Source organism: Numenius arquata, chromosome 9 (assembly GCF_964106895.1).
Source record: "Numenius arquata chromosome 9, bNumArq3.hap1.1, whole genome shotgun sequence".
Lineage (NCBI taxonomy): Eukaryota > Metazoa > Chordata > Aves > Charadriiformes > Scolopacidae > Numenius > Numenius arquata.
In genome coordinates this window covers 61,956,555-61,970,284 of record NC_133584.1, presented here as the reverse complement: position 1 = coordinate 61,970,284, position 13,730 = coordinate 61,956,555, and the positions used below count along the sequence as shown (strand labels likewise).

At 57.2% G+C, this 13,730-nt stretch overlaps 1 protein-coding gene across 2 annotated transcripts; it reads left to right on the top strand.

Annotated features, from left to right (window-relative positions):
* Positions 1-2,253: 2,253 nt before the first annotated feature.
* FNDC4 (fibronectin type III domain containing 4) lies at positions 2,254-13,487 on the top strand. 2 transcript variants are annotated; one of them, XM_074153085.1, is made up of 6 exons: positions 2,254-2,404; positions 7,841-7,956; positions 8,477-8,681; positions 9,555-9,644; positions 10,931-11,064; positions 11,805-13,487. In XM_074153085.1, exons 1-6 carry the CDS (start codon positions 2,332-2,334, stop codon positions 11,838-11,840), a joined length of 654 nt encoding a protein of 217 aa, XP_074009186.1. In that variant the 5' UTR covers positions 2,254-2,331; the 3' UTR covers positions 11,841-13,487. The 2 variants fall into 2 exon arrangements, with proteins under 2 accessions (XP_074009186.1, XP_074009187.1); XM_074153086.1 differs by having other exon boundaries at positions 2,263-2,404; positions 11,808-13,487.
* The last annotated feature ends 243 nt before the right edge of the window (positions 13,488-13,730 follow it).

Genomic DNA, 13,730 nt, shown 5'->3' with positions numbered 1-13,730 from the left:
GCAGCAATGTTCCACCTCTCTGGGGGCATGGGAGAATCTAGCCTCAAGGAAGGTGTTTTAATTGGGGAATTCATAACATCATGTATATCCAGAGCTATAAATGACATAAAACCAGCTAATTGTACTACAGCCTACCGTGCTGAGACTTACTGTTCAAGCACTCATGAGTCTACTGGTCAACCCCTTGGTAAGAGTTCAGTTAGCCTAGCATTTTGCAAATCCAGGTCAAAATTCTACCCTATAGAATCATAGAATGGTTTGGGTTGGAAGGGATCTTTAAAGACTGTCTAATCCACTTCTCTTGCCACAGGCACAGGTGTCATTCACTAGATCAGGTTGCTCAAAGCCCCATCCAACCTGACCTTGAACACTTCCCATGATGGGGCATCCACAGCTTCTCTGGGCAAATTGCTCCAATGTCTCACCACTGTTATAAAAATTTTCTTCCTTATGTCTAATCTAAACCTATCCTCTTTCAGTTTAAAACCATCGACCCTTGTCCCGTCACTACAGGCCCTGGTAAAAAGTCTCCCTGTCTCTCTTATAAGCTCCCTTTAAATATCAAAAGGCCGCAATAAGGTCTCCCCAAAGCCTTCCCTTCTCCAGGCTGAACAACCCCAACTCTCTCAGCCTTTCTTCACAGCAGAGGGGCTCCAGCCCTCTGATCGTTTTTGTGGCCTCCTTTGGCCCCGCTCCAGCGGGTCCGTGTCTGTCCTGTGCCGTGGGCCCCAGAGCTTGACACGGTGCTCCAGGCAGGGGTCCATGAGAGCAGAGTAGAGGGGAAGAACCACATTCCTCCACCCGCTGGCCGTGCTTCTGTTGATGCTGTCCAGGATACAGTTGGCTTTCTGGGCTGCAAGCGCACATTGCCGCCTCGTGTCCAATTTTTTGGTATCCCTGAGTTCTTCTCTGCAGGGCTGCTCTCGATCAATTCACCACCACCCCTGGCTGCATCGATACTGGGGTTGCACTGACCCAGGTGCAGGACCTTGACCTTGCTCTTGCCCTTGTTGAATTTCACGGGGTTCATATGTGCCCGTTCCTGAAGTCTGTCACGGTCCTTCTGGATGTCATTCTGTCCCCCCAGTCAATCAACTGCACCACACAGCTTGGTGCCATCTGCACACCTGAGTCAATCACTGATTTGCATCACTGATGACAACATTATTGGTGCCAACACGGACCCCTGAGGGACACCACTCATTGCCCCAGCAATTGTTTCTGCAGCCGTGGTCGTTGTTCCCACTGCACAGCCTGCTGTGTCCCCATTTTTTGCATCAGCCTCATTGTGCGACTCTTCTGAATTGTGAAACTTAACCAAAATACATGTGATACAGGAAGGTACACCTGAGCCTGCATCCAAAAATGGAGCGCTGCTCCCTTCTACATGGCTGTGTGTCATTAGTGTTACCTGTATGTCAGTTTTAGCCACTTTAACAACTGAAGTATCTGCCTTGGTCTCCTGACGGGTCCAAATCTCAGTAACTTGCAACGCAGCTAAGACTGCAGGCACTGGTTACAAACTGGTTTCTGTGTGCTAATCTGGAGCAGGACATCCACTGAACCAGCTGCGCCAAGACGGGCAGCTCCCGGAGGGCAGCTGTAGGAAGTGTGAAGAGGTGCCCGAAAGTTGCAGGCCCCTGGACTGGGAGAGCCTGCGTGGAGATCCTACACACCAGCCTACAAAGATGGAGTGAAAAGGAAGCGAGAGCAGGCAGAAAATGGGACAGACAACTCCAATTCCTGCCTTGCGCCCAGTGGACAACAACCCAACAACCACGCTTCCCCACCAAGCACAGCACAGGGAACGCGCCTGCCCCGGTTGCCTGGTTGTACCGTGGGGCAGAGGCAGCTCCCGCAGAGCAGGTGATGTGCTGAGAGCCCCCGAGGGACCTTTTCCCTGTGCCCTCAGCTCCCTCCAGAGACCGCTGCCCTTGCCCTGGTGCAGCCCGTTGTCTTGGAGGGACGGGGGCCGGAGCCCGGTGCCCCGAGCCGGCCGGGGGCCCTGTGCTGACCGAGCTGTCCCCCATCGCTTCCAGCCGGGCCCGGACGCGCCGCCCGGCCCCGGAGGCGGCGCTGGCGATTTGGAGGCACGGCCCGAGGTCTCGGGGGCGGTGCCGGTGCCGGTGCCGTTGCGGCGCCGCTCGGGGGGGCGGTGCTGGGCGGAGCGGGCCGGGGGAGGACCGGGCGGCAGTTCCGCCCCCCCCGTCCCCGCGCTGCGGCCGGGGCTCGGCCCCGCTCCGTCCCGCGGCGCAGGGAGCCGGGCCGGTGCCAGGGCTGCCGCCCGGGCCGGGGCCGCAGTCCGGGCCGCCCCTGCGCCGGCCCGCCGCCATGGCCCGCTTCTCGGCCTTCCTCAACCCCGTCCTGGTGCTGTTCAGCTGCGACCTCTGCCTCGTGCGAGCCAGTAAGTGCGGCCGGGACGGGCCGGGACGGGGCCGAAACGCCGCGCGTCGCCCCGCTCTCTGCCGCGGGGCCCGCCCGCCCCGCTCCCCGGGAGCCCGCGCTGCCGCCCGCGGCGGGGCCGGGCCGGGCCGGGCGCGGGGCTGTCGCTCCCCGGGCGGGGGACCGGGCCGGGCGCCGGTGCGGGGATCCCCCGTCCCTGGCCGTGCCCTGGCCCCGCTGCGCGCTGGGGCCTCTCGCCAGACCCGCCTGCCGACCTCCCCCTCCCCTGCTCGGCCTCCGCCGCGACCCCGCTGGGGCTGCGCTCGGTCCCGGGGCGCCGCGGCCTCCAGGCCGGCCGTGCCTTCGGCCGCGTCGCCTCCCTTCCCCGCGGGCCGGGTGCAGGCGGTGTGGCCGTGCCGCCCTCCCGGGGGGCCACCAGGCTCCCCCGCGGGCACCCGGAGTCGCCGTCTGCGGCTTTGGCTCCTGGAGCCCTCCCGCCGCTGGGCCGGCCGGCGGGGAAGCGCGGGCTCTCCTTGTGCCCCCGCGGAGGCGCTCCCCGTGTCCCCTCCTTGCTCCCCTCCGGAGTCCCGAGGGCGTCGATGCCCCTGGGCGGGGAGGCTCCGGCGCTGCGGGCCGGGCTGAGCTGCTCCCTGGCTGACAGCCCTTCCGGCTGTGCGTTCTCAGGGCTGGTGTTCGCCAAGGTCTGTCGGCACCCAGGGTACCCCCGTCCCTTCTTCCCTTGGTGCATCTGAACGATCCTGTGTCAGCGGCAGCCTTCTGCTGTCTGTTTGCCCGTTGTCAGGCTACTGATGTAATTAATTGAATTGCGGGTACCAGACGTGTTCTGATATGTTCTGCCATGTTTTCAGTCTCCTTGCAAAAGATGTACTCCAGTGCCTGACGGATTCAGGAAGAAATGCAGTCAGGGTTGTTAAAAAGGGGACGCTTATTTTTAGATGTGCAGTCTGATGCTTACCTCCCTGCTGCAGGGATAAGTTGGGCAAACATCTAGGTGCCCTTGAGCAGCAGTGCCAAGGGCACAGGCTGAGGGGCAGGTGAGGTCCCCTCTCCTGAGTCACAGCAGGATGGGGAGGGCGCCAGCGGGGCTGTGCCACATCCCTCTGCCAACATCACTCTTGTGGGGCAGCTCTCTGGCCCCCTCTTTATCCTCAAAGCCAGGTTGTGTGGCAGCCCAGTGCCCAGCTGCCCCGTGGGTCACCCTCCGGGCTGCCCGGCTCCAGGCTGGAGTGCTGCTGGCCCCAGCAGGCGGGACCAGCTCTTCCTCTTCAGCAGGCCTGGAGGGAACCCACTGCTGCCCTGACAGGACAAAAGGGTGCGCCAGGCCTTAAGAAATCGACTGCTCTTTCTATGGTGGTGCCCATTTCTTATTATGGCTTTAATCAAAACTGAAGCTGGATAACTTATAAATGATGCAGAATCATTAGCGATTAATGCATTAGGCAGGGCTTCACTGTGGCATGTTTTTGCCAAAGAGCCAAGCAGAGTCTTGGAGAGTCTTGGCATTACAGGAATGTTTTTAATAGTTGGCTTCAGAGAGTACATTTTTTGAAGTCCTTGCACTCACAGATCTTTATGGCACCAGCTCTGGCATGAAAATGCTCTAGCCTCAGCTGCAGAGTAGGCTGGAGAACGTTAGGCTTGATATGGGGATCATATGCAAAGCTTCCGATGGTGTGAGCTGTCATAGAATCATAGAATTGTCTGGGTTGGAAGGGACCTTTAAGATCATCGAGTCCAACCATTAACCTAACGCTGCCAAAACCACCACTGACCCATGTCCCTCAGCACCGTGTCTACACGTCTTACAAACACCTCCAGGGATGGTGATTCTTCCCTGGGCAGCCTGTTCCAATGCTTGATAACCCCTTCTGTGAAGAAATTTTTCCTGATATCCATCCTAAACTTCTCTGGCGTAATTTGAGGCTGTTTCCTCTTGTCCTCTGGAGGTCTTGTCATAACAACTTTCAGTGAGGTCTCAGCTTGCGTATCCTTGGGATTAAACATTGCCCTATGTTTCTAGAATGAACTTCTCCAGTTTTGACTTCTGAAACTTCTTGTTCTATCTCTTCCTGCTGGGCATGCATATCCTACGTGCTCAGAAATGTCTTTTCTGTAGTTTGCTGAACTGCAAACTGACCGTGGGACACTCATTTTTGCAATGAAGAGCTGCAGGCTGGACACCTTCAGGTCTCGCTGTCACACAGGTTCAGGTCTGCTTGCCCGGAGCCTGCACAAATTGTGATGCATGAGGTCTGAAGCACTGACCAGCCACATGCACTGTGGCTCTGTCGTGCCCCCCAGGAGCTCTTGCACTCTCTCTATTTGGGACATTTAGGGATTGGCTCTGGGTGCAATAGCAGATCACACTGGCTTTGAGTGTAGTCTTTGCAGTTTGATACCAGGATCGTATCCCCTGGGATGCCCTTCTGCTGCTGGGGAGCGAAGGTCCCTACGCAGGGCCTGTGCAAACTCTGGCTGAGTGCCGTACAAGCAACACTGTCAGCCCTGTGTGGACCCAGCAGCGTGGCTCCTGGGTCCGTGCAGCGCACTCGTTCTCAAATCATAGAGTGACTCAGCCCCAAGGCCGTGTCTCAACATCCCCAGCCTGAAAACCTGGGCTGGGCCAGGCTGGGCTCCCCGCGGAAGCCTAGAAAATTCTTATGCGGAGCTGGGAGCCTGCTACAGGCTCCGTCCACAGACTTCTGTGGTGCAGAAATGTCAGACCTTGCCTTTAATTTCCTCACATATATTTAAAGGTTGGGAAGTCCAACTCCCCAGTTTGAGCATGTTCAGACCTCTTCTCGTTCTGTTAAAAGCTTCCTAATTTACTACTGTAGATGTATCCTGTGAAGCACCAGGTCCTGTTCTTGTCCTGAGGCCAGCTGGCAGGGTCTGCTCACATCCGTAGCACTGTGCTCATGAGTTCCAAAGAGGGGAGCACATTGATGCTACCTACTAGGAATGGTTCATGGCTCGTGCTAACTCCTGACCCATGCCCAAGGGTGATTTGGGCACGTGCTGGATGGTTCACACCAAAGCAGTTCCTGGGACTAGTCTCCACCACTGGATTGCTGGGCTGTTCCTGACCTCGTTACGTTTGCTAGCACAGTGGTAGCCTTGAACAACTGTTCTTCTTATGCCTGAAGGTTAGCAGAGACATTGCAGCCCCTTGAGACACACACACACTCCCAGACCACATCTGCGGGGAGCTCAGTTCCTCTGCCCCCGTCAGCGGCCAGTTCTGGGGAACGCAGCTTTATTCAGCCTGGTTTGCTGTTAGCTTGTGGGAAAGCAAGATAAGGCTCAGAGACTCCCTTTCACAGGTTAGATCATGAAACAGTCCCACTGGCAAAACTCTAAGGAGACACACTCTTCATGGAATAAAGAATACTTGAGTGTGTCTTTGAATCCTTTCCAGTTTTCCAGCTCCTGTTCTGGAAGAGAGGGCGTAGCATCCTGTGATGTCTTTGTTCATGTTGTCTCCAGTGACTGCCTCCTTGTGATACAGGATTCTGTTGGTGATACACTCAGCCCTAGTGTCTCTGAGAACATGTTCTCTGGGCTCTGTGGGTCACCCTCCTGTCTGTCTCAGTCGTCTGAGACCAACCAGAAACCTAGAAACCTGCACTTCTCAGAGTGGGAATCACAGCCTTTTCCTGGTAGATCTGTCATGGAGCTGGGTATATTCAAATGTAAATGAATGGATTTAAATGGCTGACCTGCAGAAATGACCTTTCCTTGTCACTGTAACTGTGGTTGTTGGTGGTGTCCGTGATTGTCTTTTTTCTTGTTCTCAGGTTTCCTCTGGGGCCCCTTTTCTATCTATATCTATCTATAAATCACAGCATTGAACTTGTGCTACAAAAGCAGCTTGTAGAAGGACACTGCCTTGTATACAGGGAGAGAGGATACTCGGACAGCAGCCTCAATGTCTTTATTCATGTGCTCCTGTGTCTAGTTTCCAGCCAAAATTTGGCTTTGTATGTGTACCAGTGTAAGATCCTGCCATGCTCTTAGCGCTGGGAAATCTCAGAATGGTGATGGTGCAGACCGTGGGTCAATCAGACCAGCTTTCCCAAGGATAGCAACAGCTGAGTATTGCTGCCAGCTTTGCAGCCGATGGCATTGCACTGCTGGGAAAGGCAGCTCTGCCTTCTGCATCGGGCTTCCCCCCCGCTCTAGAGCAGTGAGCAATGCCAGGCAGATGAGATGGCCAGATTGAGTTGCATGGTGTTTTTATTCCAAGCTGCCCCATTTTTCTGTCACAGTTGATATATAAATACTGTGTCTGGGCTGCTTCCTACACAGTTCTGGGTGGTGTGCCAGGCATTTGTGATGTGCACATCCGTGGGACAGCCCCAGAGCTTAGAGGAGTCTGATTTTACCATTGCAGTCTTGGTTGACGAATTACATTAATGTAGGATTTTTTTGGACTTTCTGGACCCTACAGAAACTCTGGACTTCCCGGCCAAGAGCCTACTCTGTGCCCAGGCTGAGCAGGAGCATGTCATGCCAGGCAGCCCTGCTTCTGCTCGTGCTGGAGCTGAAGGAAGTAAACTTTCCAACAGATGAACATCTGAGCAGCAGCGAAGGTATCTCAGATCTGCAAGCAGATGCCCTTGTGAAGAGCTGATGTGAATGTCATTCTCCTCTCTGATAGGAGGGTCTCTGCAGCGCTCTGAGACAGGCTGCAGGGATTTTTCATGTGATTTTGAGCTGCAGGGACTGGTTAAATTGCCATGACAGTCTCTTAAACTGTAATTCTTTTTTGCTCAGGACAGGCCTTCATGCATTTCCCATTTCAATGTCTGCAAGGTGGAAGGAGTCTACTGGGGGCCCTTCATGTCTTTAGCCAGGTTTGGCAGCCTGGGCATGTGGTCAGCACTGCTAATCCCTTTTGGGTGGAACACGTGTGATGAGCTATGGGCTATGTCTGCCACCGCAAGCAAGCCCTTTAGAGAAGAGCCAGTCAGATGCCTCACGAGCTTGTCCTCCTTCCCCGCTGTAGGACACTGCAGAGGGTGAGGTGTGCGGTGAGCACATTTCTCACCAGCAGCCAGGCGGGGAGGAGTCCTGGCCAGTGAGCCAAGGCTGCCAAACCCATCGGGTGTCACAGAGGGGTAGCTGCACAGGCAGGGAGCAGCTCGGTGCCTGCAGACTTTCCCGTCGCGCGATGGGCAGCTGCCCACAAGCCCAGCAAGCACCATGCCCTGTGTGTGTGGCTGCTGGGGCTCAGCCTTCTGCGCCCACTGTGCCACCCCTCTCTTGGGGACAGATTCACTGGAGAAGCTGCTCCCTGTTGCCCTGGCCAACGTGCTGCCAAGGGCAGATGTTGGAGAGGCCACGCGTGGTGGTATGCAAGGCGAGTGCCTTTTCTGAGACATCTTCTTTTGTCTCTTTCCTGTGCCTTGCCTTGGTCCATCCCTGGCTCACCTAGACAGGCCACCGTCCCCCGTCAACGTGACTGTGACGCAGCTGAAGGCAAACTCTGCCACAGTCTCCTGGGACGTCCCAGAAGGAGACGTGGTCATCGGCTATGCCATCTTACAGCAGGTATCCAGGCTCTGTGCCCGGGGGCTGGGGATCTCTCGCTGATTACCATCATGCTCCTATGGCAGCCCTTGTGCCGCAGTTTGGGGCTCCTCTGGCATCTGCCTGAGGACACTTCTGCTGTTGAACAGCCCTTGCCAGGGCACCCTGTCTGAGCCATCCAACCTGGTGGGCGGCAGCAGACCATGGGCTGCGCTGGGGGCAGTTATCCCTCCGGTAGCTTCCCTGAGATTTCTCTGGTCAAATATAGTGCCTCAGCCATGACATAACCCTTATTTGCTTGCCTTGCTCCGCCTCCGCAGCCCCAGACGATGGTGGCTTCTCCAGGGAGGCGCCTGGCTCTCTGGCCGCACAGGGATGCTGCATAGCCAAGTGCTGGCCAGCCTGGCCCCCCCAGGGGTGGATGGTTGCCTGGGAAGGGAGGAGTAAGGGCAGTGTGCCCGGCACAGCCCTGCAGACGGGGGCCTGTGCCTGGTGCCGCTGGGAACAGCCTCCCGGGGATGACAGCTCTTCACTCCGGCAGCGGCAAGATGGGCAGATGCAGCGGTTCATCCGGGAGGTGAACACCACCAACCGGGCCTGCGTGCTGTGGGACCTGGCCGAGGACGCCGATTACATCATCCAGGTGCAGAGCATCGGCCTCTATGGGGAAAGCCAGGCCAGTAAGCGCGTGCACTTCCGAACCCTGAAGGAGACCGACCGCCTCCCTTCCAACAGCTCCAACCAAGGTGAGGCAGCTCCTTCCAGCTCACCCAGGTGCTGCTGATGGGGCCACACCTGGAGGTCTCCACAGCTAGCGAGGAAGGTGCTGCCCTGAGCCACAGGCTCCTTGGGGGACACAGGGTCATAACCAGGAGCAGGGTTGTTCAGGCTGCTCTTGTGTCATGGTAATGTCCCCAAGCCTCCTGGATTACAGCCCTCCTATCCCAGGTCTTTGAACCCTGTTCAGCTAAGCAGAACAACTACTGTGGCGGGCTCAGCTGCTGCCTGTAGGAAGCAGACCATTGAACGGGTTCTCCCAGCCTGCAAGCTACCAAAGGACAAATGACAGAGCCCCACAGCCTCCTTTCCTACTCATATCCATATTGTGCCTTCTTGCCTTGGGGTTGCCTACATGCTGGTCCATGAGAGATGATCCAGAATTCTAAGAGAGATGATGCTTAGAGCATCCACTGGACATGGGAGTCTGTCTCCAGCGCTAGCTATAAGAGGGGGACTTGAGAAGAGTCCAGGGCAAGCAGATGGCTTACTTTCCTCAGAAATTCTGTGTTCGACTCACGGCCTTCCTAACCTGCCCCGGTCCCTACATAGGGAGTAATCACTGAGATGCATTGTGCAGTCCCTACTTGAACCCAAACAAGCTGTTAGAATTCCTGACTGCCTTTGGTAGGGAGGATGGTTTATCTGAGACAGGAAAGCCACAGGCTGCATGTCTTCTCCCCAGCCAAGATGTTATCCCACAGCCGTCCTTGTTTGGGGGAGGTGGGCCTCTCTCCTCTGGAGCTCCTTCTCAGGTCCTAGAGCGTTACTGGTCCTGGAGTAGGTTCTGGTGGGAGGGTGTCTGCTGCCAGCCCTGCCTGAGTGACATCTCTTCTCTGCAGGTGACATCACCATGGAAGGGCTGGACAAAGATAGGCAGCTGCAGACGGGCGAGATTATCATCATTGTGGCTGTGCTGCTCATGTGGGCAGGTGAGTGCCACAAGCAGCATCCCAGCAGGCTGGGGCAGAGGTGCAATCCGGGGTCCACAAAGAGAATGGGTCTCAAGAGAGTGCAGAGACGTATTGGTATGGGTCTGGCATCCTTTCCAGTGAGTCTGTTGAGTCCCTGTAGAGCTTGAGCCAAGACTTTTACCCAAAAGGAGCAGCCAGAGCCACTGCTCAGCAGCGATGGCCTGGAGCATGTGGGCTGGCTGGCCTAACTGCTGGGCTGGAAGACCAGGAGACAATGTGGGAGCCAAGTAAAACAGAATTACAGGTGGGAGCATCCCAGCTGATGTTAACTATTATTTAAGTTGGGCCTTAGCTAGCTTATCTGGCATGGGATAACATTGCTGCACTGGTTGGTAGTGGCTGTGCCTCAGTCTGCTGAAGCTATAGGATGGGTGATGTGCTCCTGTACAGCAGCTGATCAAAGCCAGCGCTCCAGTGAACGCCAGGGTGCCCTGGGAGCAAGGAAGCCTAGGAGATAACAGTCAGCTCCTGACTGGTCACGTGCAGCTGCTGCAGATGGGAAATCATTTGTGCCCTACTCCCTTCTCAGTAAATGTGGATTTTCTAGTGGCTTATTGCTGGAATCTCTCCTTGTCCTAGCCTTAAACACTTCTCTAGTGCACTGGAAGAAAATACCAGATAGCTGCTGTTAGCTTACAGCTCGTGCAGGTTGGTGTGTCAGGGAGAAATCGGGTCCAGTCCGCAGGTGGCCATGATCACGTACTTTGGTTTGAACAGGTCCAACACATCTAATGATGACGGTTCAAAGCATTGACCCAGGGTCCCTAGATATGGGATGTGTGCTGCATGAAATGGGTGCTGTAAAGCCATGACAGTCACCCACCCCATGGTCAGTTTGCAGGACAGGACAAATCCAAGGGTTGGCTTTTGTGAGTGTCGCAAGTACTGGACCGGTGACTTCAGCGCCTTGCTGGAGGCACTCAGAAACCCACTCAGCTGCTCACTGACCTCAAGGGTTGTCCTTCTCTGAGCGCCTCACCATCTGCCTTTGGCCTCAGAGCCCTAAGCTGTAGACACCGAGCACCTCACGTGTGCCCAGATAGCTTTAGCCACATCCGTGCCTCGTCTGTCCAAGGAGACCGGCTGGGCCACGCATGCAGAGGTGCCTGTGGTGGCCCAGGCTCACACAGGTGAGGGTGACCAGCACCCCAGGGTGCCCTGCCCCAGTGCAGCTGGAATGCTGTGGGGAGGAGAGCAGGGAGCTGCCGGTGTGAGGGAGTTCTTCATCCTCTGTCTTTCGGCAGCGGTGATCGCCCTCTTCTGCAGACAGTATGACATCATCAAGGACAACGACTCCAACAACAACAAAGAGAAGACAAAGCCGTCCTCAGAGCATAGCACGCCAGAGCGACCAAGCGGAGGGCTGCTGCGGAGCAAGGTGAGCGGGGAGTGCTGGCAGGAGGGATGGCATGACATCTGCTGTGGCTTGCTGCTGGGACAGGTTCTGGCTCTCTCCAGAAATTGAAACACCCCAGCTCATGCTCTCACCCTAAAAATGGAATGTTTTTGTGGTGCAGTGAGCCCTGGTCTCTCTGGGGCAGTGAGGGACGGGGCAGTGAGACATGCCTGGCACCCAGCAGCCCTCATCTGTCCCTCCATGTCAGTCGTCCCATGCTTTGTGGATTCTCTGCCCCATGGCAGATGCCCTCCTAACCCCTCTGACCCTGCACCTGCCTCCAGTTGTAGCATGGCTACCGCTAGGGACCAGACGGAAGTCACCAGGCACTGCAAGCCCTGGAGGCTGAAGAGCGTGGGGCAGGGGGGCTGGTTCACCCAGGGGTACTGGGGCACAGCAGTGGGCAGAAAGGCTTCCTGGGGAGGCGAGTGTGTCATTGAAGGGACTTACCAGCTGAGCCACCTGAACCCTTCTGCCCGGAGAGCACATGGGTGCCAAAGGCTGTGGTTCCAGTGTTGGATCCCTTGGTACCCTGAGAGAGATGCTGAAGCCATGGCTCTGCTGCAGCTCACCCACACCTCGGCTCGGGGCAGAGGGCTCGGCTGTGGCTGGTAGCCCTTTTGCAGAGGAGCTCTGCTGGTCTCGGTGCCTGCTGTGGGAGGCTGGGGGCTCTGCCATGGGGTCTGCATCCCAGGGACTTAACACAGATTTTTCTCTCATAGAAGAAGTCTCCCTCGGTCAACATAATTGAGGTGTAAGTGCAGTACCACCTCTGCGTCTGGGGTCCTGGGTGTCCTGCCAGAGCCAAAGCAGGCCTTAGAAGAAGAGGCAGCACCAGGTGCCCGGCCTGGAACTCTGCATGTGAAGATCCATGTATCAGAACTTACGCTTTCCCGAGGGCGCCTGTCCGGGGATGTGCATGGAGCCGGCTCCCAGCCACGCACGCCGTGCACGGCCCTGCCCGTCCCGCATGCCTGGCCCCGCTCCCCTGCCGCTGCGGAGTGCGGAGCTGAGAACGGGCAGGGGGACACGCCACCGGCCATGGGGGAGGGAGGGGCCAGTGTGCTGCCTTGAGGGGAGGCAACGTCCCTGTGAGCTGGCTTGGCCAAAGGCCAGGTGCAACCATGTGGTACCAGCCGCCTGGAGCAGACCTCGCTCTCAGCCACCATCTCTGGACTCACAGGGCAGGGCTGCTCCCCTTTTGGCCCTGAGACTGAGGGGATGGGGCAGCGCAGGCATTCGCTCCAGCGCTGCTGGGGAGGTTGTGGCTCAGTGGCAGGAGGGTTTGTCTGTGAGGCTGGGCCGAGCGAGCAGAGCTGGCGAGGGGATCCCTGCTGGAGAACAGGGTTCCCCCACACCCCATCATTGCCAAGTAGGGGTTCCAGGGCCTCTCCCTGCTGCAGGGACACAAACGAGCACAGGGAGCTAGTGCTGCCACGGCCTACAGAGCATGCCGCTAGGCAGGGAGGGCTGCTAGGAGCCGTTCTGTGGGGTGGTGGGAGCCCAGAGAGCTGGGGGAGCGGGCAGTGCCAGGGCATGGCTGTGGCTTTGCCATTTCCCTGGCAGGGCTCAGTCCCGACACATTGAGGCTGTTTGTGGGGAGCTGCTGAGCACCCTGTGAGCAGTGCGGTGCCTGTGCTGCCCGGGGGAGATAACGTGGTGAGGCCCAGCAGGGTCTTGGGTGGGCTCGGCAGGATGCGCACTGCAGAGCTCATCACCACTCCAGGGAAAATTAGCTTCAAAAAGCGTCACATCCTGCTCCTGGCTCCTTCTGCCTTGGCGGGGGATGGTCACTGCTGATGTTCCTGCTCCTGGAACTGGTCCCATGGCCTGCGCCAGGTTGGCTGATGTGACACAGACCCGTTGGAAAGGGCTGGCCCTGAATCCCAGAGCTGGCGGACCGCTGGCTCGCTGTTACCTGCCCAGTCTGCCTGCTTGTGCGAGGACAACGTGAGCCATCGACTGCCCTGGGGCTGTGAAGAAGTGATGTCCGGTCTGTGCTTGTTTGCTCCCCGGCGCCTGCAGGCAGAAGTCTGTCAGTGGGTATCTGCACTGCTCCGTGGCCAAGGCCAGGCCCAGGCATGCCCTCCTGCCAGCGGTGGGAGGGGATGGGGATAAGAGGAGGCTCTCTGCTGCAGAGATGGCTGCTGGTGCCCTGGCTGCTGCTCTTCCTCCATGCTCTGCTCTGCAGCCTGCCACTGAGCTGGGGTGCTGGCTCTGCAGCCCTGGACTCAAGCATCACAGGATCCAGCGTCTTCCAGGAATAAACCTCCCAGTAAAGCACTTTCAGGACTCTTCCTTCCAGGTGCTGCTCAGCTCCTGCTGCAGGACTAGGTGGGGAAGGGACAGCATAAGCAACTCCCTGCAGCAGGGTCTTTTCAATAAAAGCATCCTGGCTCAAAGGCACCATTGTCCAGGCAGGCTTGTAGGTCTCTGTGTGCGCGCATGTGTGGATGTGGACAAGCGCTTCTGGAACTTTGGTGTATTGCCCTCGAAGGAGGGAGTGCTGGTGGTGCACGCTGGGTCGTGTTCTGCTGCTGGACAAGTTGCAGTTCCAGACTGTCCCACTGAGGATGGCTTTCTCTGGACAAACAAAACAGGGTGCAGAGAGCAAAGACAAAGACGCTTTTGGTTTTTAGGGAGGTACA

Bases quoted from the DNA above. Each gene is read 5' to 3' on its own strand.
- FNDC4 (XM_074153085.1), top strand. From the start codon at position 2,332: ATGGCCCGCTTCTCGGCCTTCCTCAACCCCGTCCTGGTGCTGTTCAGC. The intron at 2,405-7,840 runs GTAAGTGCGGCC...TGGCTCACCTAG, and splicing joins CCTCTGCCTCGTGCGAGCCA to ACAGGCCACCGTCCCCCGTC. The intron at 8,682-9,554 runs GTGAGGCAGCTC...TCTTCTCTGCAG, and splicing joins TTCCAACAGCTCCAACCAAG to GTGACATCACCATGGAAGGG.